We start from the raw sequence: 27,685 nt of genomic DNA, 5'->3' as shown, positions 1-27,685 counted from the left end.
CCCATCCGGGGCCCAGAGCGAGAAGGGATCTCCATCCGGGGCCTGGGTGGGGATCAGGGGGTCGGTCCTCCCCTCACCCAGCCCCCGTCGGACACACGGGTTCCCCAGCCGGGCCCCGGCCGTTCCCCGGTCCGTGCCGGGAGCCGATCTAGAAGACCGCAGCCCCGGCGGCGGGCCGAACCGTTCGCCGTCTGTCCCGCCCTCCCGTCTCCCACCTCTCTGCCTCCGGGGGTCCCCCCGGCAGTCTCCATCCCCTCTAACTCCCAGCCCGAAAGCTCAGCTTCCTCTCTGCCACCTCGCCCCCGACCCCCAGGGAATCTCTTTTTGGTTTCTCCCAGCTCCACGAACACAAAGACGTACGCATCCTACCATAGGAGGAAGCCATGACAGTTAAGAAGTTTTACAGTTGTTGGGGAGGGGGGCCGGGTGCAGACGCCCGCCCGCCCCCCGCCCGCGCCCGCCGTGGCCGTTACTGGATGTGGCAGGCGGTGGAGGAGGTGGCCTGGCAGCACATGCAGGTGGGGTTGACGGACTTGGGGGGGATGAGGTCGAGGTCCTCGTCGTCCGGGATCTCGTCTAACCGGTAGCCGTCCTTCAGCAGCTGGATGTTCAAGTCTTGGTTGATCTGCTGCAGGCAAAGGGGACGGAGGCCAAATCGCTGAGGGGGGGAGGGGAGGGACGGGGCGGCCCCCGGGCCCGGCCTCCCCTAGGCCGGGACCCTCCGGGGGTCCCTACCCAGACCGGTGCCCGGCCGCCCAAGGAGGACCCGCTCCTGGCTTTTGAGGGAAGGGTGGGGCCTCAGCCTGACCGCTGAGCTGGCCTCAGGTGGGAGGAGGAGGGGAGAAGCATGGATGGAGGAGGAGTAGGGGAGTGGAGAAGAAGGAGGGCAGGAGGAGGGGTGGGGAGGAAAGGTGGAGGAAGAAGGGTGGTGAGAAGTAGAAGAGGAGGGTTGGACCAAGTGGGGAACAGGAAGAGGGGTCATTCATTCAACTGTACTTATTGAGCGCTTACTGTGTGCACAACATGGTACGAAGCATTTGGGAGAGTGCAATACAGGCACATCCTCTGCCTGAGCAGAGCGGGGTTGAGTTGGAGGACAAGTAGGGGAGAAGCGGAGGAGTAGAGAAGTGGAGGAGGGGCGGAGAAGGAGTGATGGAGGAGGGAAGGACGGGAGGGGAGACCGAGGCTGAACGGACCCTCCCTGCCTTTTTCGGTTTGGTCACAAACACGAGCCTGGAAGGGTCAACTCTACCCTGGGCCAGGCGATGGCTGGGTCGGCAGCAGTTGGAAGTTTAGCGAACCACCCCTCTTCTACCTCCCCTGCCTCTCCCCGCTTCCTTCCCTCTTTTCTTCTTTACCTCTATCTCTCGTTTCTGTCCTGCTTCTTCCTCTGTTGTTCCCCGGCCCCTCCCCGCCTTCTCAGCCCCGTCCCCCCAAACACTCCCACTCCCGAATGGGATTTCATCACCCTTTCTTGCTTCGGGGCCGGAAGTGAGGACCCTCCCCAGGAGGACAGGCAGGGGGGAGTTGGTGTGGGGAAGCTGGTCGCTCACCTCGGCTGAGGAGTATCCAGAAGAGGAATATCTGGACATGTCGAAGTCGTCATCGCTGCCGGGGGAGGAGACGAGAAAAGAATATTCCCGATTCGGGAGACCCCCGGTCGTCCCACCCGTGCCGACCCCGGCAGACGTTCGCGCCCGGGCCGCCAACCAGGCGGACGGTCCGTACGACCTCCTTAGAGTTGGCCGGGACTGTGTCACAGTGTCGGCCCCGGAGAGGCGGCGGGGGGGCTCCTGTGGCTTCCCTGCACGGGACCCCGCACCCCCTGGGGGAACGGGACGACAGCAGTGGAAAGCCAGCAACGGGGAGGGTGGGGCGGGAGATCTTGGGGCGGGGGGGGGGCCCAGTTCCGATCTCCCCGGACAATCAGTGACGGTGTCAGCTCCAGTCCGAGCCAGAGCCACAGCGCCGCTTCCTCCCGTCAGGCCGGGAGCGGGTGTAGAAGGGAAGAGGACAAAGGGAGATCCTTTTCACTCTCCCTTTCCCCTCCTCCGCTTGTCCACATCTGCGTTCTCCCTTTCCTCTTTCCTCCTTTCTTCTCCCATCCACCTCCTCCCTCATTCTCCCTTCTCCCCGCTCCCCTCTTCCGTCCCCCCCACTCCTCCTTAATACCTTTTCCTTCTACCCTGAGCCAGATGACCCGAAGGAGAGGGAGGCCTGGGGAATGCCTCCTTTTTTTTTTCAATATGGCATTTGTTAAGCGCTCACTAAGCGTTGTTAGCATTCTAAACGCTAGGGAAGATAGGAGGTAATCAGGGTGGACACAGTCCCTTTCCCGCGTGGGGCTCACGTTCCTATTCTCCATTTTACAGATGAAGTCACTGAGGCACAGAGAAGTGAAGTGACTTGCTCAAGATCACACAGCAGCCAAGGGGAGGAGCTGGGACGAGAACCCAGGTCCTCTGACTCCCAGACCCGTGCTCTTTTCACTAGCCACGCCGTTTCTCCGACATCGTTTTTTGACACAGTTCTTTAGTAGGAGGAGGCAGGCGGGCAGGCGGTAGGGAGGGGAGAGGTGTGATTTCTAAACCATCTCTAGTCGCCCCCATTCCTCTCCCTCCCCGTGCCCGTGGCCGCACGCCCTGCCTTCGTTCATTCAGTCTTTCAATCGTATTTATTGAGCGCTTACTGTGTGCGAAGCACTGTACGAAGCACTTGGGAGAATACAGTGTAACAGCAGAGATCCGTCCCTGACTGATGAGCAGGTTGGCAGAGGGGCCGCAGCTGCGTCCGACAGCGCTCGACACACTGTAAGCGCTTAACAAATACCGCGATGGAAAAGCGTGTCCGTAGAACAGCTCGCAAGTCATTTTTTCCTACTGAAGGCTCTTTTGGGGAGCTGGCTCGGGACCTGAGCTGGAAACCTCTCCTCTCCTGAGGCGCCTCGGCCAAGCGGCGGCGGCTCCCTCTTTCTCAGCCTCCCGTCCTGTCTTGGCTCGTGGCTCCCGGCTGGCAGCGGGCTGGAGAGGGGGTCCCGCCGGCTGCCGGGAGTCCTGGCTCCCAGCCTGACCGGGACGCTCCGCCCCGCTGCCGGGGCCCGGCCGCTGGCCGTCCCGGAGGCAGTCGGCGTGAGTCGGCCTCTGGTCTCGCCCCGGCCCCATCCCCGCCCCAGGGCCCGGGTCGGGGCCAGTACCTGTCTGTGTCCAGTGCCACCAAAGGCTTCTCATCCGGGCTCTGGTCTAGCGAGGAGTAGCCCTTGTTGGGGACGACCAGCCTGGGTGGGGCAGAACGGAGCGGTCAGTGGCCGCGGGTAAGTCCGCCGGCGCAGACGCGGAGACCCCGCCCGGAGGTCCCGGCTGCCTCGGTCTGGGAGGGGCCGGCGGGGCGGTGGGCTCTCGGCCTTCCTCCCCGCCCTCTGAGGCTGGCTCGCTCTCCCCGGGGGCCGGCGCCGGGCAGGGCCGGGCCCAGAACCCGACCGGACCTAGGGGGCCCCGTCGGGGGCGGGAGGCAGTCTGCAGGCCGAGAGGGGGAAAGGGTCAGCAGGAGCGGGTGGGTCTCGAGGCCTGATCGATTCACGCTCCGCCCTGCCCATGGGGCGCGGTTACGTTCCTCCCACCCCTTAGCATGCCCCGGGGCAGCTCCTCCTTCTCCTCCTCCTCTCTTCTTCCTCCAGCTGTAGGCAGGGTCAGGGGTTCCCGAGGACAGTAGGGGGTCATGGCTGGGGGGGCTCCCCGGCTGGGCTGCCGGAGAGTCACCCCGGCCCATTACCTTGTCCGGGCCATGACGGTGTTCTTCTTGGGCTGCTGGTTGACGGGACTGCCCATGGTGCCGTTCTTCAGAGAGCCCTTCCGGGCCAGCTCCCTCTGCTTCTCTGCGGAGGAAACATGAGGGAGGAGACAAGGTGACCGTGTGCGATCTCTCTCTGGATGCCCCTCCAGGCTCTAGAGAAGCGGCGTGGCCCAGTGGATAGAGCGCGGGCCCGGAAGTCAGAAGGACCTGGGTTCTAACCCCGGCTCCGCCACGGGTCTGCTGTATGACCCTGGACAACTCGCTTCACTTCACTTCGGCGACCACATCTGTAAAATATCATTCCCTGCCACGATCGTTCTATTGATCTCCGGCGGGTGGGCCCAGCGGGGCAGCTGCTAGTTCCAATCAGGGAGATCCTGTCCGCCTTCACGGTCCCTCCCTGTTGGTAAACTCTCAAGACCCTCCTGTAATAGAAATAAATAATATAAATATTCATATAAATAAATGAATTAGAGATACAGACGTAACTGCTTCAGGGCTGGGGGCGAGTGTGATGAATGAAGGGAGCGAGTCAGGGTGACGCAGAAGAGCGTGGGAAAAGAAGAAATGAGGGCTTAGTCAGAGAGACCCACCCACCCCCACCCACTCCTGTCCTCTCTCCCTTTCGGTCCCTCCGTCCGACTCCCTCCTCCGTGAAGCCCTCCCGCGGGCCGGCCCGCTGCCCTTTCCCCCCCTTTCTCACCGGTCAGCAGCACGGAAGAGTTATAGAATCCCCGAGCGGGAAGAGTCGGAAGTCACTTAGACTGCCTGATTGCCTTTCTGGCCCTCCCCTTGAGACACCTCCGCCAGGGGAGACTCGCTCCACTGACCTCCAGAGCAGAGCTCCTCAATCTCCCCAAGGTCAGTCCTCTTGCCAGAAAGGAGGTTCCTCCATGTGTCTAGCCCAAGTGTCTACTGCTGCAATGTCCGCTCATTTTTTTATTAGTGGTATTTGTTAAGCCCTTACTATGTACCGTACCGTGCGCTGGGGTAGATCGATGGTATTTAACAATCGATCGCAGTTATGGAGCACTTACTACGTGCCGAACACTGTACTGAGCGCCTGGGAGAGTTTACTACAACAGAATTAGCATTTCCCGCCCGTAACGAGCTCACAGTCTAGGCGGGGAGACAGTCATTAATATGACTAAATAAGTAACTTATAATATAAAGACGCGTACAAACTGATCAGGTTGGACACAATCCCCGTCCCACATGGGGCTCATAGTCTGAATCCCCATTTGACAGAGGAGGTTTCACAGATGAGGTAACAGAGACCCAGATTAGTTAAATGACTTCTCCGAGGTCACGCGGCAGACCGGGGATGGAGTCAGGATTAGAACCCAGGTCGTTCTGACTCCCAAGCCGGTGCTCTACCCACTAGGCCACGCTGCTCCTCTTCTCCTGCAGAGGTGGGGCTGAGTGGCACGGCCGCTTAGGCCCCCTGGGCAGAGCTGGGACAGGGAGGGTCCTACTTCCTTCTCTTCTGGACCTGGCATCCTCTTTGTGTAAGAAGATAATAATAATAGTAATAATTATGGTTCTTGTTAAGTGCTTACTGGGTGCCAAGCACTGTTCCAAGTGCTGGGGTAGATACAAGTTATTCCGGTCGGACACAGTCCCTGTCCCACATGGAGGTGGCTCACAGTGTTACCTCACCGCCGACTTCTCGCCCACATTCTGCCTCTGGCCTGGAAAGCCCTCCCTCTTCCTATGCAACAGACGATTGCTCTCTCCACCTTCAAAGCCTTATTGAAGGCCCGTCTCCTCCAAGCGGTCTTCCCTGACTAAGCCCTCCTTTCCTCTTCTCCCACTCCCTACTGCATCATTCATTCATTCAATAGTATTTATTGAGCGCTTACTATGTCGCCCTGACTCGCATCGCCCTGACTCGCTCCCCTTATTCACCATGCTCGCCCCCAGCTCCACAGCACTTATGTCCATATCTCTAATTGATTCATTTTTATTAATAATCTGTCTCCCCCTCTAGACCGTTAAGCTCACCGTGGGCAAGGAGCGTGTCGCCTATATTCCTGTGTTGTAGTCTCCCGAGCGCGTAGTACGGTGTCCCGCGCACAATAAATACGACTGAAATACCGATCGACCGATGGATCGATTCAGTGGTCTCGCCGGGTCATCCGCTCTGAGCCTCAGATCCCACATCGATGCGATGGGGAAGAGGCTGCAGGGCAGTACGGTGGACCAGTCGGGGAGGTCACACCGCACTCCGAAGGGGCGGGAAATCCCGGGGCCTCCTCTGACTGGCTTTACCTAATCAAACCATTGTATTTATTGAGCGCTTACAGCGTGCAGAGCACTGAACTAAGTACTTGGAAGAGTACAATAAAACAGAGTTGGTAGACACGTTCCCTGCCCGCGATGAGGTTACAGTCTGGGGGGGAGAGAGATGTTAATAAAAACGAATTAGGGATATGTACAGAAGTTGTGCAGGGCTGAGGAAAGGGGGAATAAAGAGTGCAAATCCACCGCTGACCTCTCGCCCACATCCGGCCTCTGGCCCGGAATGCCCTCTCTCTTCATATCTGACAATGACTCTCTCCACCTTCAAAGCCTTATTGAAGGCACATCTCCTCCAAGGGGCCTTTCATTTCCTTTTCTCCCTCTCCCTGATCTGCTCCCTTTATTCACCCCTCCCTCAGCCCCACTGCATTTTAGGTGCATATCTGTGATCTATTTATTTATTTAGATTAATGTCTGTCTCCCTCCCAAGACCGTAAGCTCCTTAAGGGCCGGGAATGCGTCTCCCGACCGTCTTATAGGGTTATATTGTTTCCTCCCAAGCAGGTAGTACAGTGCCCTGCACACAGTAAGTGCTCGATAAATACGATCGATCGGCTGATTGAAATCCAAGTGCAAGGAAGATGGGAGAAGGGAGGGGGAGGAGAGGAAATGCAGTCTTTCACAAACAAAGCCTTTCCCGCTCGGCGGGAGTCCCCATTAACAGTTGGAGGTAGAGAGCAGAAGAAACTCTCGGGCTTGACTCCTCAACAGAAACCATACCCAGCCACCTAAGGGCCGGCAGGCTGACCGAACTCCCCCGTGCCTCCTTTGGATAACCAACCCCCGTCTTATTTTTTTTTTTTATGTCAAAAATGATATTTGCTAAGCACTTACTATGTTCCAGGCATTGTATTAAACGCAGGGGTGGATACGAGCTAATCAGGTTGGACACGGTCCATGTCCCTTTGTTCTGCTCCCCTCCCAGCCCCAAAGCACTTATAATAATAATTATGCTACTTGTTAAACGCTTAGGATGTGCACTGTTCTAAGTGCTGGGGTGGATACAAGTTAATCAGGTTGGACACAGTCCCCGTCCCCCATAGGGCTCTTCATCCCCATTTTGAGGCGACTGAGGCCCAGAGAAGTGAAGTGACTTGCCCCGAGTCACAGAGCCGACGAGTGGCAGAGTCGGGATTAGAATCCAGGTCCTTCTGACTCCCGGGCTTCTCCCTAGGCCCGCTAAGGCCCTGATGCAGGGAGGCGGTCGGTCGCAGCGGTAAGTTTGACCCTGAAGCGGTCTCACCCCCACCAAAGGCCCCGGGGGAAGGTAAAGGCTGCTTCCCTCAGCCGTCGGGGGGTGGGGGTGGGGTGGGAGGCAGCCCTTGTGCCCCCACTTGTCTGCTGTGTGACCCTGGGCACGTCACTTAACCTCTCTGTGCCTCAGTTACCTCATCTGTAAAATGGGGATTAAAATTGTGAGCCCCACGCCGGACAACCTGATTACCCTTTATCTGTTCCAGCGCTTAGAACGCTGCTTGGCACATAGTAAGCGCTTAACAAATACCATTATTATTATTGTTAATAATGAAGAGCTAAGATTCAAAGTTCGTGGCACGGACACCAGGTGGACCCTTTCCTCCCCGGATCCTTGGCTGAATCTGTTCCCTGGGGCCGGCCGGAGCGGCGCGTGAGGTGAGCGGGGGCCCAGATCATTCGTTCCTTCATTCAATCATATTTACTGAGCGCTCACTGTGTACTAACCTCTTGGGAAAGTACAATACGACAATAAACAGTGACATTCCCCGCCCGCAACGAGCTTAGAGTCTAGAGCGGGGGTGGCAGACATCAATTCAAATAAGGAAAATGACAGATACGTAGATAAGTGCTATGGGAGGGCCACAGGACCGCACCTGACACTAGCGTTGGGGGCCGGGGGCAAAACCGGAACCTGGAGCTGACCCCTAACGACCGTCGGGATGTCCCTGCCTGCGAGGGGAGAGGTCTCCGTTTCTAGGGGAACCAGCCCCCCGAGAAAACGGCAGGATCGTGCGTAAAGAGCGGAGTCTCCTCGGGACAATACCGGAAGAGATCGGCTGGTGCCAGTGGGAAAGTGGGGGGAGGTGGAGCCGATCCCCTGGGAGCTGAGCTGCGCCCTCACCATAGCAACCAGACAGGTGCCGTGGCAAAGATGACGATCTTGTCGCGGCTAGAGACCCGTCTGGACGGCTAGCGGACGGAACGCCCCGACACCCACCAAGCCTTTGTAGTCGATGGTGTGTCCGGAGACGGCGGTGAGCGATACGGCTCTGCCCTCTGGCTGGCGCTCACGTGAAATGTGGGGCATCGAACGTGAGCCTGAGAGTGGGAGAGGGGTCTTGCCCCCCACACAGTCCGGGGGTCCTGGGTCTCTGGGTCTTTACCTCTTTCAGCGTTCTGCCGGGAGACCTAGGCAAGAAACTCCACTCTAATCCCAAAATGGGAGTCACCCGCTGTCGGATCAATCAGTCGATCGTCCTTTACTGAGCGCTTATTGTGTGCAGAGGACTGAACAAAGAGCTTGGGAGAGTATGACACAGCAGAGTATGGCGTGCCCACTGTGAGCTCTCGGGCTTGTCGGCGTAGCGGATGGAGCCCGGGCTTGGGAGTCAGGAGGTCGTGGGTTCTAAACCCGGCTCCGCCACTTGTCTGCTGTGTGACCTTGGGAAAGTCACTTCATTTCTCTGGGCCTCAGTTACCTCATCTGTAAAACGGGGATGGAGACTGTGGGCCAGGGACCGTGTCCAACTCGATCTGCTTGCGCCGACCCCAGCGCTTAGCAGATCGCCCGGCACCCAGTAAGCGTTTAACAAATACCGAGATCGTTATTATTATCGTCGGATAACTTCAGAGGTGCGCCTGGCCAGGATCCCCCGAGGTCGGGGGATGAGGGTCGGGCAGAGGAGTCCCTCAGGGACCTGGCCCCACGGGGAGGTCACCGAATGGCAGCAGGGACGTCGGACGACCTGCCCCGCCCAATGGGAGCCATTCCCAAGTCGAGGCCCAGAACGAATCTCCCAAGCTCGCCAGCAAGGAGAGGCGGTGGGGTTATCCTTCCCCCGCGGCCCTGCGCCGGTGCCCACACTCACCCAACTTCACTTGCAGCGGGGACGGTTTGTAATTCATGGCCACGGTCTCCCCCTCACGGGCGTCGCAGTCTCCGTCCGAGATGGAGGCAGCGGCTGGGTCCTGCTGGGAGACAGAACACCGACGCGGGGGCGGGTGAGAGGAGGCCGTGGGCTCGGTCGGGAGGGAGGTGGGGGGTGTTGGCCTCGAGGAAAGGGTTGGGGCTCGAGGCGGGTCTCCGGCCATCCAGGTACAGGTCCGGGAGTCGGAAGGACCTCGGTTCCGATCCCGGCCCTGCCGCTCCTTTGCCGGGTCACCTTGGACAAGTCACGTCACTTCTCTGCGCCTCGGTCACCCCATCCGTACGATGGAGATTACGACCGCGAGCTCCATGTGGGACGTGGACTGTGTCCAGCTCGATTAGCTTTTAATCTACCCCAGCGCTTAGGACAGTGCCTGGGACGTAGTGAGCGCTTTACAGGTACCATTGAAAAAAAATCTAGCCATCCCCTGCCACCTCAGCAGCCTCCCTGGCCAGAGCTCTCGTTGTCTCTCCTCCTTAGACTGTGGGCCTTGTGTGGGACAGGGACTATATCCAATCTCCTTACCTGTATCTACCCTAGCACTCAGTACGGTGCTCGGCACGTACTAAGTGCTAAACGAATACCTTTAAATAAAGAAAAAAAGCACCCCTCCCTGGTCCCATGTGCCGCTGCCCCGCAGCTGGGGAAGATCGGCCCTCGCTAAGTCTGCGAGATTTCAGTCCTCAGGAGCGAGGGGGCTCCCTCAGGCTCCAGATCTCCTTGCCATGCATCGCGACGGGGCCCCTAAGGATGGGGGCGGTCCCCCGTTGGCAGTGCCCGCTCCCCCGCCAGCTCCTGTTCAGCTGGCAGGGAAGGAAGGCAGGAAGTAGCGCTGCTCTCCTGGTCCCACCTCCAGCTCCTTGTGGGTTCCGATGCTTTTCTCTCCTTCCATTCATTCAATCGTATTTATTGAGCGCTTACGGTGTGCAGAGCACTGTACTAAGCGATTGGACTGTCCAGTTCGGCACTCACTCCCCTTTTTGTACTCTGATTCATTCATTCGTTCACTCCACCTTACTGAGCGCTTACTACGTGCAGAGCACTGTACTAAGAACTTGGAAGGTACAGTTCAGCAATAAACAGAGACAATCCCTTCCCACAATGGGCTCACAGTTTAGAAGGGGAGGAGACAGGCATCAGAACAAGCAAACACGCATCAATAGCATCAATATAAATAAATAGAATTATAGATATACACACGTCATCAATATAAATAGAATTATACACACGTGCTGGGGGGGGGGAAGGGGTAGGATAGAGGAAAGGGGGCGAGTCGGGGCTTCAACTTCAACTTGATGTTGACCACCCCTCTGCACGCCCCCACCCCCTGCCACCAGCTCTCCTCAAATCTTCATACGAAGCCTTCTCCGATAAATTTCCCAGCACCGCGTACCCAATACCCACGTCCACCAACTCCAGTACTTAGGGACTCATTGAATCTGTCCTCGGCACTTTTGTACATCTAGTCATTCACTTGGACGTTGGGTTATTTACTGTACTCCTCCAGATTTAAACAATTTTATGTCTGTCTCCCCATTAGAGTGTGAAATCCTCGTGGGCAAGGATCGTGTCCATCTGCTGCCCGCCTGCTGTGGCTGCATTCTGTCCACCTGCTACGGCCTCCTGCCCAGGAAGTCTTCCCTGACTGAGCTCTCCTCTCCTCTTCTCCCACTCTCTTCTGTGCCGCTCACACTTGCTCCTCCGTTCATCCTCCCTCTCTTCCCCACAGCCCATATTTATGTCTCTACCTGTATCTATCTGCAACTTATTTATTTATTTAAATTAATGTCTGACTGTGAGCTCACTGTGGGCAGGGAATGTGTCCGATGTTAAATTGTACTCTCTCAAGTGCTTAGTACAGTGCTTTGCAAATAGTAAGCGCTCAATAATTACGATTGAATAAATTAACAAATGAACAAATGCCCACCTGCTGCCCTTCCGCTTCTGCCCGCTGCCTGCCTGCTCCAGGAGGCAACCGTCTTTTCTCTGCTCCTGTCCGGCGTGGCAGCTGGGGTTTTTTCCAGGCTTGTTGCTCTTAATTAAACCCACATCATAACAGCAGAGGGGGATTTTACAGGCAGGGATGAACTAAAGTAATTGATTTCTAAGGTTACCTGCTGAGCTGGGGATTAGAGTGCGAAGGGCCGGAAAACCAGGCTTCTCAGAGCAAGCTCGGGGGCCCTTGACTGAGCTGAGGATCGGAGGGGTGAGGTACGGAGTGCCGAGTTCTAATCTTGCCTCCGTGCTGTCAAGCTCTCCCTTCCTACGCCTCTTAGAGGTAGCACGGCCCAGCTTCCTTTGGAGCATGACTGAACCACCATGGACTGATGGGTAATGCCCAACTCAGTTACCGGACTCAGACCCTTCTCGCCCAGACAGTCGGGAATTTCTTCATAAAATACCATAAAAGCCCATAATTATTATTATTATTTAATACGGACAAAAGACTGGCCTGAGTTGAGTGTTCTCAGTGGGAAGCAGCATGGTCTAGTGGAAAGAATTCATTCATTCATTCAATAGTATTTATTGAGCGCTTACTGTGTGCAGAGCACTGTACTAAGCGCTTGGGATGAACAAGTCGGCAACAGATAGAGACGGTCCCTGCCGTTTGACGGGCTTACAGTCTAATCGGGGGAGATGGACAGACAAGAACGATGGCAATAAATAGAGTCGAGGGGAAGAACGTCTCGTAAAAACCGATGGCAACTAAATAGAATCGAGGCGATGTACAATTCATTAACAAAATAAATTAGGGTAACGAAAATATATACAGTTGAGTGGACGAGTACGGTGCTGTGGGGCTGGGAAGGGAGAGGTGGAGGAGCAGAGGGAAAAGGGGAAAAAGAGGGTTTAGCTGCGGAGAGGTGAAGGGGGGGTGGCAGAGGGAGTAGAGGGAGAAGAGGAGCTCAGTCTGGGAAGGCCTCTTGGAGGAGGTGAGTTTTAAGTAGGGTTTTGAAGAGGGAAAGAGGGTTTTGAAGAGGGAAAGAACCCGGACCTGGGAGTCAGAGGACGTAGGTTCTAATCCTGGCTCCGCCACGGGTCTGCTGGGTGACCCTGGGCAAGTCATTTCACTTCTCTGGGCCTCATCTGTAAAATGGGGACTAAGACTGTGAGCCCCATGTGGTCCAGGGGCTGTGTCCAACCTGAATCCCTTGTATCTACCTCAGCACCTGGAACAGTGCCTGGCACAAAGTACGTGCTTAACAGATACTATCACGGAGACCTGATCCTCCACCGGCATCTCAGGGGGCCTGCTAGGAAAGGCTCTAACTCCTTCTTGGCTCCAGTCACGGCTCCAGCAGCTCAAGCTCGTCTCCGTCACGGGGGTCCCGGGGACAGGCAAGGGAGGGCCGGGGCCTACCGAAGAACGGCTGGCTCACCTTGCCCTGCTGGAATCAAACAGTGGTATTTATTGAGCACTTACTGTGTGGAGAGAACTATACTAAAGCACCTGGGAGAGTACGATCCAACCGAGTTGGCAGACATGCTCCCTGCCCACAACGAGCTTACACTCCAGCGGCGGGGGTTGGAGGTTGGGGACCGTCGTGGGCAGGGGGAGGGACGACGGGACATCAACGGAATCAACCAAACCCCTCTGGGAATGAAAGGGGAACTGGGAGATCGAGTCTCCCCAAATGGAGACACTGCCTGAAACCCCATCAGCGGCCTGGACCCCCAGTCGTCGCTTACACCCCCATTCCCATCTAGCTCTGCCCCGTCCCGGCCATTCTGGGCCTCTCTCCTCCCTGCAGTATCCCCTTTCCCGGGTCAAACCTGAAAGTCATGGTTTAGATAGCTGGCGCTGAAGGGGGTGAGGGGAAGAGAGCACGGGTGGGGCGTGGGAGGTCAGCAGGAGTTGCCAGGGGAGAAAAAAAAGGAGGAGGAGGAAGAGGAAGAACATAATGGGCCCTAGTTTGACAACAGATTTCACTAGCCCCGCAAGGGGAAAGCCCTCTAGACAGTAAGCTCGGTGTGGGCAAGGAATGTGTCCGTTCACTGTTACATTTTACTCTCCCACGTGCTTAGTACAGAGCTCTGAGCACAGTAAGTGCTCAATAAATATGACTGAATGATCAAATGAATGCACAGGCAGCTGGCTGCTCGTGACTGTTTCTAGGCCATTTCTCCCCACCTGAGACAGAGCTCGGCATCATTCATTCGATCGTATTTATTGCTTACTGAGTGCAGAGCACTGTACTAAGCATTTGAGTTGCCAACCCTGGATGAAATGCAGTCATGACAGCAGAGAGGGGGAAAACCTCAGGCATAGAAGCAGAAGGTCTCTCGCGAGGTCTTCGAATACACGCAGGACTCCTCGAAAGCCCCACGGTGTCCTTAACCCAGAAAGGTTTTCTTCGCTTTCTCCCCTGCAGGGAGAGACTAAATCATCCCTGGCAAGGGGCTAGCTTCTCAGAGCTCTGAGGGAAATGCTGATGAAGGCCTGGCAGAGCAGATTTTTATCGCTTTGTTTCTGCTTTCCGCGGAAGGTGGGGGAGGATTTAAGTTAGGGGAGGAGTGGGGCTCGTTACTGTGGGAGAAAATGTTGCATTTTCCCTTTCTCCCAAGAGCACCGGCCTCCGTATGCCAGCCTCCTCTGCTTCCTGCGATGCTGCCCCATTTCTCCCTCGAGGAGGCGGTCAAATGTCAGCAGGTCAATCACGAGCCGTCCGATCTGTAACAGAGCAAGTGAGAACACCGGTCTCCCCACTGGAAGGGCCGATACGGACCTCAGGAAATTCTTTTGGCTCCACGAATCTCCTCCCTGTCCGCTGGGCATGTCTGGGGCAGGGAAAGTAAGGATTTTAGTGAGGGTCAGTTTAGGGAAAATGGATAAAAGTGTGAACGATTGAGAATAATAATAATACTAATAATTGAGAAGCAGCGTGGCCTACTGGAAAGAGCACAGGCCTGGGGGTCAGAGGACCTGGGTTTTAATCCCGGCTCTGCCTCTTGTCTGCTGTGTGACCTCGGGTAAGTAACCGGGCCACAGTTCCCTCAACTGCAAAATGGGGATTCAATACCCATTCTCCCTCCCGCTTAGACTAAGAGTCCCATATGGGACTTGATTACCTTGTATCTACCTCAGCACTTAGGTTAAGCACCTAACAAAAACCACAATTGTCATCATTACTCTTATAAGCCATTCTTGGCAACCCCCAGAATGGCAGGAGCGCCATTTTAAGGGAAAAGTGTCTTCCGAAAGACTGCCCGGTCAATGAAGGCATTGGCAGAGTTGGCGCAGTTACTATGCAAACCCACATGTGACTCCGCTATTTCTGGCACGGGAAACTGAAGAGAAGGTCCTCCAGGTGAGAATCTCCCGAGTTTGCCTCCGGGCTGGACACCCCCAGACGGTCATCTGGGAGGAGCGAGGCTGCTGGGGATGGAGGCCAACTGGGCCACCGCTCCCCTGCTCTCCCAATCTCTAGCCCATCCCACGTCGGCCACGGCGAACCTGGACGGAAATCACCTCCTCCAGAGTGGTTAACCCCGGCGGGGGTGGGCGGGGCGGCTATCGGCCGGCCGGGGCTGAAGGCGGTCGGTCCCGTCTGGATCCAAGGGACTGGATCACCGGAGGCCCTTTCCAGCCCTAAGACGACAGCCTGAGAACATTTTGGGGTGACGGGAAACAATGCCAAATATGGCAAACCAAAGGCTGATCTCTAAATAAAGGTGTGAACCATCGGGAATAATAATAATAATAATAATAATGATAATAATAATTGAGAAAGAGTGTGACCTGGTAGGAATAATAATAATAATAATGATGATGGTATTTATTAAGCACTTACTATGTGCCAAGCAGTGTTCTAAGGGCTGGGGTAGATCCAAGGTGATGAAGTTGTCCCACATGGTGCTCACAGTCTTAATCCCCATTTTACAGATGAGGTAACTGAAGCACAGAGAAGAGAAGTGACTTGCCCAAGGTCACACAGCAGACAAGCGGCGGAGCCGGGATTAGAACCCACGTCCTCTGACTCCCAGGCCCGTGCTCTACCCACTAGGCCACGCGGGAGAGCGCGGGCCGGTCGGTTGGGGGATTGGATTTCTTCAGCCGCCCCCAGGAGAGCGAGACCCGCCGCTGGCGACATCTTGGGGTGAGGGGAAGACCATGGGGTGCATATCCATTGTGGATATAGTAGGCCGACTGAGTTGATGTCCTGAAGGTGCTTTGAGCTCCCCGGGGGCAGGGGGGAAGGTCCCTATAAATTGCCCAGGATGAAATTCTTTACATTAAAATGAAAAGAGAAAACAGCAGGATGAGCGAGAGATAAGGCTTGCCTGCTATCACCGCCGCCACCACCACCCTGGAATCAAAGTTTAAAGTTTAAAGACCCTGGCTTAAAGTTTTCTAGTCGCTATCCACCCCGTCCAGACTTCGCCGCCTGCCATTTACCTTGCTGCCTGGAAATCTTTAATAAAATGTTGGTATTTGTTAAGCGCTTACTATGTGCAGAGCACTGTTCTAAGCTCTGGGGGAGATACAGGGTAAGGGTTGTCCCACGTGAGGCTCACAGTTAATCCCCATTTTACAGATGAGGTAACTGAGGCCCAGAGAAGTGAAGTGACTTGCCCAAAGTCACACAGCCGACAAGCGGCAGAGCCGGGATTCAAACTCATGACCTCTGACTCCCAAGCCCGGGCTCTTTCCGCTGAGCCACGCTGCTTTATTAAAAAGGCGTAAAGGTGAAATCGAAACCAAATGCAAGAGGTTCATGCCGCTGATCCCCCTACAGCAGGAGCCTGATGGCCTTGCAAAGCACGACGGGACTGGGGTGGGATCCGGGGAGGGAAGGGGAGAGCAAACATCAAATGAGGTTTTATTCTGGCCTGAGAGGAAGCCATTCCAGGAAGAGACGGAGGCAGGGACCTTTTGTATCTGAAATGAGCAGTGCTGTTGAATGGGTCTTGGGAGAAGGGCCTTCTGTCAGCAAGGAGGCCCCCAAGCCAAGCATCCAGGGGATAAAACCATTAATCAGTCAATCAGTGGTATTTTCTTTTAGCGCTTACTGCGTGCAGAGCACTCTACCAAGCGCTTCCCGGCAGCTGCTGCGTTAGGACCGATCGTCTTCCGGGACAGGGAGGGTCAGACACTACAGGGGGCTCTTTCTCGACCGGGTCGGCCCCACCCGGCATCTGAACAGAAAGGAAGCCGTCTTTTCGAGGTAGCTGAGCCCGAGGAATTCCCGGGAATATGTTCCCTGGAACCTGCTTTTCTTCTCATCAATCCTTGGACTAGAAAGGAGCTCGAGAGGTCATCTAGTCCATCCCCCTGCCTTCAGGAAGGAACTGATTAAAGCCGGGGGGTGGGGGCTGGCACAGAAATGCTTCCCGGTGCTGCAGGCCCTCCTGAGATAATGGCCTCGTTTCAGAATTGGCAGCTCTTAGGGGTTTCTGGCAGAGAGGCAGAGCCCAGTCGAAGAGGGAGGAACAGAGGATGGGCCCCCTCCAGTCGGGAGAGTAGAGTAGACACTCTACCAACTCTGTGGGTTTGCACTCCCCTAAGCGCTTAATACAGAGCTCTGCACAGGGTAAGCGATCACCGTGACTGATAAAGTGCCGAAGCAGCGCGGGCTAACAGCGGCCACCTCAAGGGAGGGGCGGGCGACCCCCTCCATGAGGTCATCTTTTCCTGGGATATGGTGGTGGGAGCCTCAGGACAGACACGTTGCCAAGTAATAATAATAATGATAGCAATGATATTTGCGGAGCGCTTACTATGTGCCATAAGTGCTGGTAAAGGGGAGGGCAGCTAACCCTCCATATGGCCCGCCTCACCGTCTTCGGGTGCACTCCTGGGACTCCCGGCTGCCCCGGGAGGGCCTGTCGATCCCATCCAAATGAGAAGCAGCTTGGCCCTAGTGGATAGAGTGGGAGTCAGAAGGCCCTGGGTTCTAATCCCAGCTCTGCCCCTCGTCCGCTGGGTGACCCTGGGCAAATCACTTCACTTCCCTGGGCCTCAGTTCCCTCATCTGGAAAACGGGTATTAAAACTGCGAGCCCCACGTGGGACACGGACTTTGACCAAGCTGATTAGTTCGGATCCACCCCAGCACTCAGTACAGTGCCCGGCACGTAGTAAGCGCTTAACAAATGCCATAAAAACGAAACTAGAAAGGCTAGGAAAAGCAGGAGGAAAATCCCTTCCTGGTGGACCCCTCCCTCTAGGCCAGAGAGGTCTGGACACTCCCGTCCCGGCCCCTCTTTAGGACCAAAGGTGGCATTGGTTTCCTGCCCCTGCCCAGTCCAGTGGGCTCCAGATATTCACTGTTTATCGTTGTATTTTTCCAAGGGCTTAGCACAGTGCTCTGCACACAGTAGGCATTTAATAAATACGACTGAAAGAATGGATGTAGTCAGCCAGGGCCTCCCAGATCGTCCCCTCCTCAAACTAGACAGGAAGCGAGAGATCAGGATGGCACAGACGGAACGACAGACCTCAATTAGCTCCGGAAGTCGAAATCCGATAACGCGGCAAAAGGGGTCCGGACACCGCCGGGTCTCCGACTGCTCCTATCTGGTGGGAATCAGCGTCCCTCCCCTCCTCTCCAACCCCCTCCCCAGCTAGCGAGGGGCCTTGGCTCCTAACGCCAGGTGGCTTAAGCAGACAGAAGTAAATTATGCCCGTTGATCCGAATCAGATTAAACACACCAGCCAAGAAAGAAAGCCAAAAGGAGGATTTGTTTTCGCACTCATCTTTCCCTCTTTAATGATAATAAAATAATAAACTAAAAATGATAATAAAAGAGGCAAACTAACTTCCCTGCCCCCGATCCACTGCGCCTTGACTTCTGGGGACGCTTCCGTGAGGACTACGGCCCCGGGCTGAGTGCAATTCTCTACCGGATGAGTTTGGGTTACAATTTACCGATGATTAAGGCACCTTCATCACGGAAGAGTGGATCCTTAGGGAGAAACCAAAGAGCATAATGAGGCATAAGGGGCTATCGCCATTTACCATCTCCACCTGCTCTCTCTGGAGGGCTGAGTGCGCTAACTAGTTCTTAAATCTAACTTTTGGAATGGCTGTTGGAATTTTTGGAAGACCCCCACAGACAAGCAGACACATACGCATACACACGTGTCCCTCCAGTCCCCCCCCCCCCCCGGCCCCAATCTGTGCATACATCTCTCACATATACACTGGTGTCTGCAGACCACGAGGCCTCTGGTTCGTGACCACAGGCTGTACCAGTCCCGGTGTCCCTTCCAAGCTCATCGGTGGTGTGTACGGCTGAACATGGGGAGACCCGGTGAGGGAGAGTGGAGACAGCTTAAAGCAAATCATCTCTAAAGCCCAGAGCGCTTCCTGTCGGTGACAGGACAGCCGTTTCCCCTTCCGATCACCGGCGTCTAAACAATGAGGGGCGAGCTTGGCCTAGTGGATAGAGCACTAGCCTGGGAGTCGGAAGGACCTGGGTTCTAATTCTGACTCCACCACTTGTCTGCTGTGTGACCATGGGCAAGTCACTTCACATCACTGTACCTCAGCTGCCCCATCTCTAAAACTGGGATTAAGACTTTGAGGCCCATGTGGGACAGGGACTGCTTCCAATCTACTCAACGTGTATCTACCCCATGCTTAGAACAGTTCTTGACTCAAAGCAAGCGCTTAACAAATACTATTATTATTATTATGATTAAGTGGCCAGAAAAGGTACACTATTGTACTTTCAAGGACAAGGTAGGCTAAGTGGGCAGGAGATTTTCTTTCAAATCAATCGATCAACCACAAGGAACTTACAGAGACACTCCCCCTCACGACTTCAGTTTCTTTTTTGGCACTCATCTTTAAACCTATATGCCCAGAGATGAGATGCCCTCCCTGGCACTGGTCTCCTGACACCCACAAAGACACATCTGCACACGTCCTTCTGATTTATAAACCAGGCCGGCATCCAGGCCCCTCCCTCGGAGACATGGGGGGATTTGATTCATGACATGTGAGTGGGGTGGGGTGGGGCGTGCAACCCGTGGGGAAAGCTCTTGCCATTCCCTTCTTTTTCCTAATCATCAACCAAACACTCATATTCACTAACAGATGCAGTTATTAACTCATTAATAATGAATCTTTTAAATCGTATTATTTTACGGACACCATTATTAGCGTGGCCTAGTGGATAGAGCACAGGCCTGAGAGTCAGAAGGTCATGGGTTCTAATCCTGGCTCCGCCACTTACTTGTCTGCTGTGTGTCCTTGAGCAAGTCGCTTCACTTCTCTGGGTCTCGGTTACCTCATCTGAACAATGGGGATTAAGAGTGTGGGCCTCATGTGGGACAGGGATGGTGTCCCACCTGATTACTTTGTATCTCCCCCAGGGCTTAGAACAGTGCTGGGCACATAAGAAGTGGTTAACAGATACGCTGATGATGATTATTATTATTAATGAAAAAATGAGTGGCATTCAGTGAAGAGGGAAGGAAGCACTTTGGCTTGTAAGAGCTGGGATTCCTCAGTCTTAACTCCTGCGAGAGTCTTGTGCTATCAAAAGCTTCCGTGGGAGCCCCTGAAGCTTGCAGAGCTCCCAACCCCATCATCACAGCCCAGGACGCTCTGCAATCGTGCATTCAGGGCCTAGGAGTAGCGGAAAGCTGAAAGCTGAAGGTGGAGAGGGTCAGGCCTGAGGGGTTTCTTTTCCCGTTATAATCAGAGCCTGGTTTACACTCAGTCAGATTTCTTTTTTTAGGTCATATTAGTTGGCCTGACTTGAGTCGGCGCTATCGAAAGCAGGGCGAAGTGCCACTCTGATCTTCATAGCCGCTTTTCCCGAGGAACGTGGGAACATTCATTTATTCAATAGCATTTATCGAGCGCTTACTATGTGCAGAGCACTGTACTACGCGCTTGGAATGTACAATTCGGCAACGGACAGAGAAAATCCCTGCCCAATGACGGGGGAACACCTTCGCCTCTATTTTCTAGCTCCACACCCAAACATGGAGGTCTTAAAAAGAAGGTGCCTTCTGGAAAGCCACAAGCGAGCCTGGGTTTTAGGGGTGCAGGGGGATCTTTCCAAAATTCCCTGTTTTACAGGAGAGTTAGTGAGGCTGGCCAGGCCTTGAGGCGAGAGTACTCTGCTGGGAATGGGAATCCAGGAGAGAAGTAGCATGGCCTAGTGGACACAGCCCGGTCCCGGAGGTCAGGAGGACCTGGGTTCTAATCCCGGCTCCGCCACTTGTCAGCTGGGTGACCTTGGGCGAGTCACTTCAATTCTCAGTGCCTCGGTCACCTCATCCGTAAAATAGAGATTAAGACTGTGAGACGTGCCCAACCTGATCAGCTTCTATCTACCCCAGAGCTTGGTACAGTGCCTAGCACATAGTAAGCGCTTAACAAATAGAAAAGAGAAGGATGGGGTACTGGAGGGAGGGGGCGGTGGTGGTTTCGGAAGACTGTTGTCTTCTGGGTAGTTTAGATCGCGTCTCTACCTCTTCCCCCTTAGACCCTGGTTGATTCTTCCTGGAACCTCTTCCTGGTCCTCCCCACGGCTTCTCCAAGAAGACAAGGTTGCGAGGGGGAAATCCCCGGGCTCCTGGGGAAGTGGAGAAAGAGGAAGGCATGGCAGAGAATGTCTGTGCTGGATCTCTGCGCTGGTGGCTAGAGGAGACAGCCTGGCTCCCGTGGCATTTCTGCTTCCAGAATGTTTTCCAGTATGTATGTGTTTGTGTGTGTGTAATTTCCCAGGTCTTAGTGTGTGAGGCACGCTCAGTTGTTACCCGGAAGGCCAGGCTAAAGGAGGCAGACGGGAGCATTGAGGGGGATGAGGGACCGGAGGAGGGCCGGGGGGGGGGGGGGGGGGGGCGAGGGAGAACACACCTGTCAGGATTGAGGCGCTTGTGGAAATCGGTCGTGACATTTCACTTCCCGGTGGGCGACCTGGCCCGGGCTGGCAAGTGAGCTGACAAGGCAAGGCTATTGAATCTAAATGAAACCACCGCATTCCTCTCGAAACATGCATGCAGGTGCTAGAATGCATGTGCAAACACACACGTACACACCAGCACGCATGCACACACGCACAAGCACACACACACGGACACGTCGATCAGCAGTTGGCCCGTTTGGAGAGCTCAGTTTTGGTGAGGAACTCCCCTGGGACTGGTTGCAAAGATAGAAATGGTCCCTGCTGCGGAGCTGCTCAGTCATTAGTCAGAGACCGACTTCTCCTCCTCCTCCTCCTCCTTCTCCTTCTCCGGTCAGCAGACGCAGTTTCTGGGAACGACTGGGGACAGAGTCACTGATAGAAACTCGAGTCGGGCTCACACACCACCAACCTGCCTCCTCTCTGCTGCCCGTCATCAAAAAAAGCCTTCCAAAATCACACCTCCCCCAGGAGGCCTTCCTCGATTAGTTTTTCTCCTACCTAGATCACATTCCCCCAACGACCAAGCTCAGAGTCAACTAGGGGTGCACTCCTACCCATCCAGGGCATTTCTGAACAGATCGATTTACATATCAATGCCATTTTTCGAGCACTTAACTGTGTGTAGAGCACTGTACTAAATGCATGGGAGAATACAAAAAAAAATGTTGGTATTTGTTAAGCGCTTACTATGTGCAGAGCACCGTTCTAAGCGCTGGGGTAAATACAGGGTAATCAGGTCGTCCCACGTGAGGCTCACAGTTAATCCCCATTTTACAGATGAGGTAACTGAGGCCCAGAGAAGTGAAGTGACTTGCCCACAGTCACACAGCTGACAAGTGGCAGAGCTGGCAGTCGAACTCATGACCTCCAACTCCAAAGCCCAGGCTCTTTCCACTGAGCCAGGCTGCTTCCCAATGCAACAGAGTTGGTAGAATCTAGAGGGGAGCTTAAGCTCCTACTCATCAACATACCCATTTTTCTCTTCTCTTCTGCCTTGAAATGTTTGTAAATTTCAGCTGGACTGTAAGCTCCTTGAGAGCCAGAATCATGTCTTCTATTACACTCTCCAGAACATTTAGTACAACACCCTCTAGACTGTTAGTACATTCACAATACTCTGGAAAAAAAATCATGGAATGTGCTGACGTGACAACTGCCACAAAAAATACCAATTGTCAATTCTGTGGTGTTTCCAGTGACGGTGTATGGATCCGAAAGCGGGACAGTGAAAAAACAGGACAGAAACAGCATCGATTCTTTTGAAATGTGGTGTTGGAGAAGGCTTTTGCGAATACCATGGACTGCCCGAAAGACAAACAAATGGGCTCTGAAGCAAATGAAACCAAAGTGGCCTTTGGAAGCCCTAATGACTCTACTAAGATTAGCATTTTTTGGACTCATCATCAGGAGGACTGATTCTCTGGGGAAGACGTTAATGCTGGGAAAAGTACGGTAAAACGTGGAAGAGGCAGATGGGCAGCTAGATCGATAGAAACCATAACAAAGATAACAGATGAACTGTAAGCGAGGTTATGGATTACGGCAGAAGATAGGGCATTCTGGAGAAAACACATCCATACAGTTGCTATGAACCAGAATCGACTTGATGGCATTTGATAATAATAATATTAGACTGTAAGTTCGTTCATTCATTCAGTTGTATTTATTGAGCGTTTACTGTGCGCAGAGCACTGTGCTAAGTGATTGGAAAGTACAATTCACCAATAAAGAGAGACAATCCCTGCCCCCACACCGGGCTTAAATTCCTTGTGGACAGGGAGCATGTCTACCAACTCTGTTGCATTATACCTTCCCAATAATTTATTATTAATAATAATAATAATAATGATGTTGGTATGTGTTAAGCGCTTACTACGTGCAGAGCACCGTTCTAAGCGCTGGGATAGATACAGGGTAATCAGGTTGTCCCACGTGAGGCTCACAGTTAATCCCCATTTTACAGATGAGGTAACTGAGGCACAGAGAAGTTAAGTGACTTGCCCACAGTCACACAGCTGACAAGTGGCAGAGCCGGGAGTCGAACTCATGACCTCTGACTCCGAAGCCCAGGCTCTTTCCACTGAGCCACGCTGCTTCCCCAGTTATTACAGTGCTCTGCACCCAATAAGCACTCAGTATATATATTGATTATACCGATGTATATCGACCGATTGTACACAGTAGGTACTCACTAAATACTACTGATTGAGTGTCCTCCAAAAAACCCCTAAGCACGTTTATCGCCATTTTCTGTGTGACAGTTCCATCTCGGGAGGCTCGCTTCCTCTGTTCTCTCACAGGCTGAAAGTGTGGGAGTCAGGAGCTAAGCAAACCCAGAAACTGAATCACGCTTCCAACAATAACTCTCAGGGTTTCCACTCTCACGGAATCCTGGAACCCCAAAGCTAAGAGGGGCTTGGAAAGGTCATCGGGACCCTGCTTCCGGAATGCTGGATGCCTAACTAGGATGGAATGATTTTTGATTTTTAGGTCAAGTTTTCATTCATTAATTCATTCAATCGCATTTATTGAGCACTGACTGTATGCAGAGCACTGTACTAAGCGGATGGGCGGGTACAACACAACAATAAACAGATTCCCTGACCACAATGAGCTTACGGTTTAGGGGTGGGGAGATAGACATCAGTACAAGTGCTGGGGGCTGAGACGGGGGGATGAATAAAGGGAGCAAGTCTGGGCAACACAGAAGGGAGTGGGGGAAGAGGAAAGGGGGGCTTAGTCTGGGAAGGGTTTTCGGAGATGGGCCTTCAATAAGGCTTCGAAGGGGCGGAGAGTCATTGTCTGGTGGATTTGAGGAGGGAGGACGTTGCACGCCGGGGGCAGGATGTGGGTTAGGGGCAGGTGGCAAGATAGGCGAGATCGAGGCACAGTGAGAAGGTTAGCCCTACAGGAGCCAAGTGTGCCGACTGGGTTGTAGGAAGAGAGAAGCGAGGTGAGGTAGGAGGGGGTTGAGTGCTATAAAGCCAATGGTGAGGGCTTTTCGTTTGATGCGGAGGCCGATGGGCCATCCACAGGGGTTTGGTGACATGTCCTCAGTGTTTTCTTAGCAAAACGATCCGGGCAGCAGAGTGAATCCCAGAATCCCTGGAATAGGGAGAGACAGGAGGCCGGGAGGTCAGCGAGGAGGCCGATGCAGTAATCCGGGCGGGATAGGATGAGTGATTGTTTTAATGCGGTAGCAGTTTGGATGGAGAGGAAAGGGCAGATAGTTGCTATGATGCGAAGGTGGGACTGACGGGATTTGGTGACAGACTGAACATGTGGGTTGAAGAGAGAGAGGTGTCGAGGACAACACCAAGGATACGGGCTTGTGAGACAGGAAGGACGGTGGCTTTGTCTACAGTGATGGGAACGTCAGGGGGAGGACGGGGTTCGGGCGGGATGAGAAGGAGCTCTGTTTTGCAGGAAGGGAGTCCCGTGAGACCTCCGGCAATTCCCAGACTGGCCTATACGGACCAGGATTCTGCCTCTGATCCGGCCAAGATGGTAGAAGGAGCTGTGGAGGTCACCCTCCCGCGTCTCTATGCACAAGAGTTTATTGGGAGTTGAAGGGGGTGGTGAGCTCGTTGTGGGCAGGGAATGTGTCTGTCTGTTGTTCTACTGTACTCTCCTAAGCGTATAGTAAAGTGCTTAGCACCCAGAAAGCACTCAATAGATACAAATGAATGAAAGATTGGTGGTTGAACAGTTTAGGGGGCGCAGGAGAAGTTACATAGGAGTTGCACAGAAGTTACATGCCTCTCCAAGCCCAGTACTTCTGGAAGTAGACTCCGGTTCCCGGAGAAACTGCTTCCTTCCCAATTATCTTTCCCTTCCACCATCACCCAGTGGACCCTAGTGGTCCAGGACTGCAGGTCGTTGTAGCTCCGGGGTCTCAAACAAACAACTGAGTCCCAGAGAACCCCCTCCAGCCTCCCCTACTCCCTTAGAAACCATCTTAGAAGCGGCATGGCTTAGTGGATCGAGCACGGGCCTGGGAGTCAGAAGGACCTGGGTTCTAAACCTGGCTCTGTCCCATGTCTGCTGTGTGACCTTGGGCAAGTCACTTCGCTTCTCTGGGCCTCTGTACCCTCATCTCTAAAAAGGGGATTGAGACTGTGAGCCCCACGTGCCTGTCTCCACCCCAGCACTTAGTTCAGTGCCCGGCATATACTAAGCGCTTAACAAATACCGTAATTATTATTATTAGAGGCTCTGAGGCAGGCCTCAGCTGGGAAGCTGAGTGGAGGCTAGGCAGATTATTAAATATTCACTTGGAAGAGGATGAACTTGAACCTTATCTCTAACAACAATTTATGGGATTTCTACAATTTTTCTTTGCCCAGAAAAAGAAAATTCATCCATTTCCCAAGCTAAAAAGCGGGGCCTGCCTCATTCTGCTGATGCTTCCATTCCTTCTCCAGAGAGGAAGCTACTAATTCAGAGCTGGTCCCCTTTAGGGACGAGCACCCTTCAGGCATCCTGAAATTTTCCATGCCTGCCCTTCAGCAAGACTTTGGGGAAGGGTTCTCTGAAAGGGTCCCCAGTTCTGTGGACACAGCTCATTGACTGGCCTTCCTTCCCTTCCTCTACATCTCACTCCCACTCCTTGAACGTGCAGACAGGATGGGATGGTTTGTGTAGCAACGGTCAGGTTTGGCCTAATTAGCTCCACTGGGCACTAAACGCAACTCTTTCTGTCCACCAACCCAAGTTAAAAGCCAGAAGAACGAGACTTCCTCTCCAGCTGCAGCGCTCCCAGCTCATTCCCAGCTCCTCCTGACCCGGCGATACAAACCTCGAGGGGTCCCCCCGCGTCTGGGGGACCTAGCCACGGCTCTGTCTGTGTGTGTGCGCGCGCACGTGTGTTTGTGTGGGTGTATCTCCCAAAGAAGTTAGGTCTAAGGACAGTGGCCCCTGACAGCTTCGTAATCTCGGTGATTAAATTTGAAATATTCATGAGTCCAAGTCCTGGGGAGGAAGCTTCTGTCTTCCAGAAGACGCAGGAATGGAAAATACCTTAAGGAAATCTGATGGAAATTGGTTTTAGCTGGGAAGCTGAGTGGAGGCTAGGCAGATTATTAAATATACACTTGGAAGAGGATGAACCTGAAACTTATCTCTAACAACAACTTATGGGATTTCTACAATTTTTCTTTGCCCAGAAAAAGAAAATTCAAACGCAGTCCAAGGATCTAACCACAGCAGGCTTGTTCGCCCCTCTGCGAGGTGAGCAGGGGGAGGGAGATGCCCTGATCACAGGAGAGGGAAGGACAAAGGGGAGGAGAAAGAGATGGGGGAATGTTTGGGGAAACGCTTAGTACAGTTCTCTGCACACAGTAAGCGCTCAATAAATACGACTGACTTTCTGATCGAATGTGCTCTCAGATTCAGGGGTCTTTTCGGCATCCTGTCCCAGGGCTCTTTATGCGTGGAGCAGCTTGGTAAACTGAAGAACAGGCTATATGCCCTCTAGACTGTAAGCTCGCTGTGGGCAGGGAACGTGTCTACCAACTCTGTTAGAGTGTATTTTCCCAAGCACGCAGTAGAGTGCTCAGCACACAGTAAGCGTTGAATAAATTCGATTGATTGACTGATGGGGACCAAGAGTCCCCCAGCTGCTACTTTCCAAGTTCCCGAGGAATACGGCATTGGGTCCAGGGGCCCTAGAGCAAGCTGAGAAGGGGCCGATGGCATAGCATAGGGGACCAGCAGAGAGGCCCAGATCCACTATTCCTGGCTGCTCTCATCCCCTTCGGAAATCCAACCTGGACCCTCACCTCCTGCCCAACTTGCTTTTTGAGGACCTCCGCACTCTATTCCGATCCTTATCCCAAGCTACCCCTCATGCCTGTTCTTGACCGCCACATGATGTCCAGTCACTAGTACGAGAAGCAGCACGGCCTCGTGGATAGGGGACGGGCCTGGGAGTCAGAAGGTCACGGGTTCTAATCCAGGTGTGACCTGGATTACTTTACTTCTCCGTGCCTCAGTTACCTCATCTGGAAAATGGGGATTGAGACTGTGAGCCCCATGTGGGATAGGGACAGAGTCCAACCTGATTTGCTTGAATCTGGCATGTAGTATGCGCTTCATAAATACCATTTAATGAGCGCCTACTGCCTGTACTGTACTGCACGGTTCCTGCTTCCAAGAAGAAAAGCTGGCACCCATGATTCCTACGTTCTAGGCTTGTTACTGATGTTTTCGGTACCTATCGGTCAGCAATCACTCAATCAGTCCATCCTATTTATTGAGTGCTTACCATGTGCTTACACTTACACCGTACTAAGCAGCTGGGAAAGGAGAGTACAACAGAGTTAGCAGAAACGTTCCCAGCTCATAACGAACCTATAACCTAGAGTCAGTAGGATCTCACTCTATTCTTTAGAGGATTCTCCCGTGTTCTGGTTATTGATAAATATCCCTGTTGTGGGTGGAAAAGCAGATCCATTTCACCCTACCAATGAGTCGCTACCACAACCTTCCTGGATTGGGAAAGAATTAATCATTCGATCAATAGTATTTATTATTTACTATGTGTAGTATATTACAACAGAGTTGGTAGACACAAACCTTGCCCAGAAGCAGCATGGTCTGGTG

At 53.7% G+C, this 27,685-nt stretch overlaps 1 protein-coding gene across 4 annotated transcripts in view; it reads right to left on the bottom strand.

Moving 5' to 3' along the window:
• Positions 1-366: 366 nt before the first annotated feature.
• FAM219A (family with sequence similarity 219 member A) overlaps positions 367-27,685 on the bottom strand; it is a 79,952-nt gene continuing 52,633 nt past the window's right edge. The window contains exons 2-6 of one of the 4 annotated variants that reach the window (XM_029060683.2): positions 9,156-9,258; positions 3,769-3,871; positions 3,194-3,274; positions 1,554-1,608; positions 367-625 (exon numbers count right to left, since the gene is read on the bottom strand). In XM_029060683.2, the coding sequence (XP_028916516.1) occupies positions 470-625; positions 1,554-1,608; positions 3,194-3,274; positions 3,769-3,871; positions 9,156-9,258 (498 nt within the window). In that variant the 3' untranslated portion in view covers positions 367-469. Of the gene's footprint in view, positions 629-1,553; positions 1,609-3,193; positions 3,275-3,768; positions 3,872-9,155; positions 9,259-27,685 lie in introns of all 4 variants that reach the window. The other 3 variants (XM_029060684.2, XM_029060681.2, XM_029060682.2) reach the window with 3 other exon arrangements.

The sequence above is a fragment of the Ornithorhynchus anatinus genome, chromosome 3 (assembly GCF_004115215.2).
Source record: "Ornithorhynchus anatinus isolate Pmale09 chromosome 3, mOrnAna1.pri.v4, whole genome shotgun sequence".
In the NCBI taxonomy this organism is placed as follows: domain Eukaryota; kingdom Metazoa; phylum Chordata; class Mammalia; order Monotremata; family Ornithorhynchidae; genus Ornithorhynchus; species Ornithorhynchus anatinus.
The sequence above is the reverse complement of the archived record's forward strand: the minus strand, read 5'-3'. Positions and strand labels throughout refer to the sequence as shown.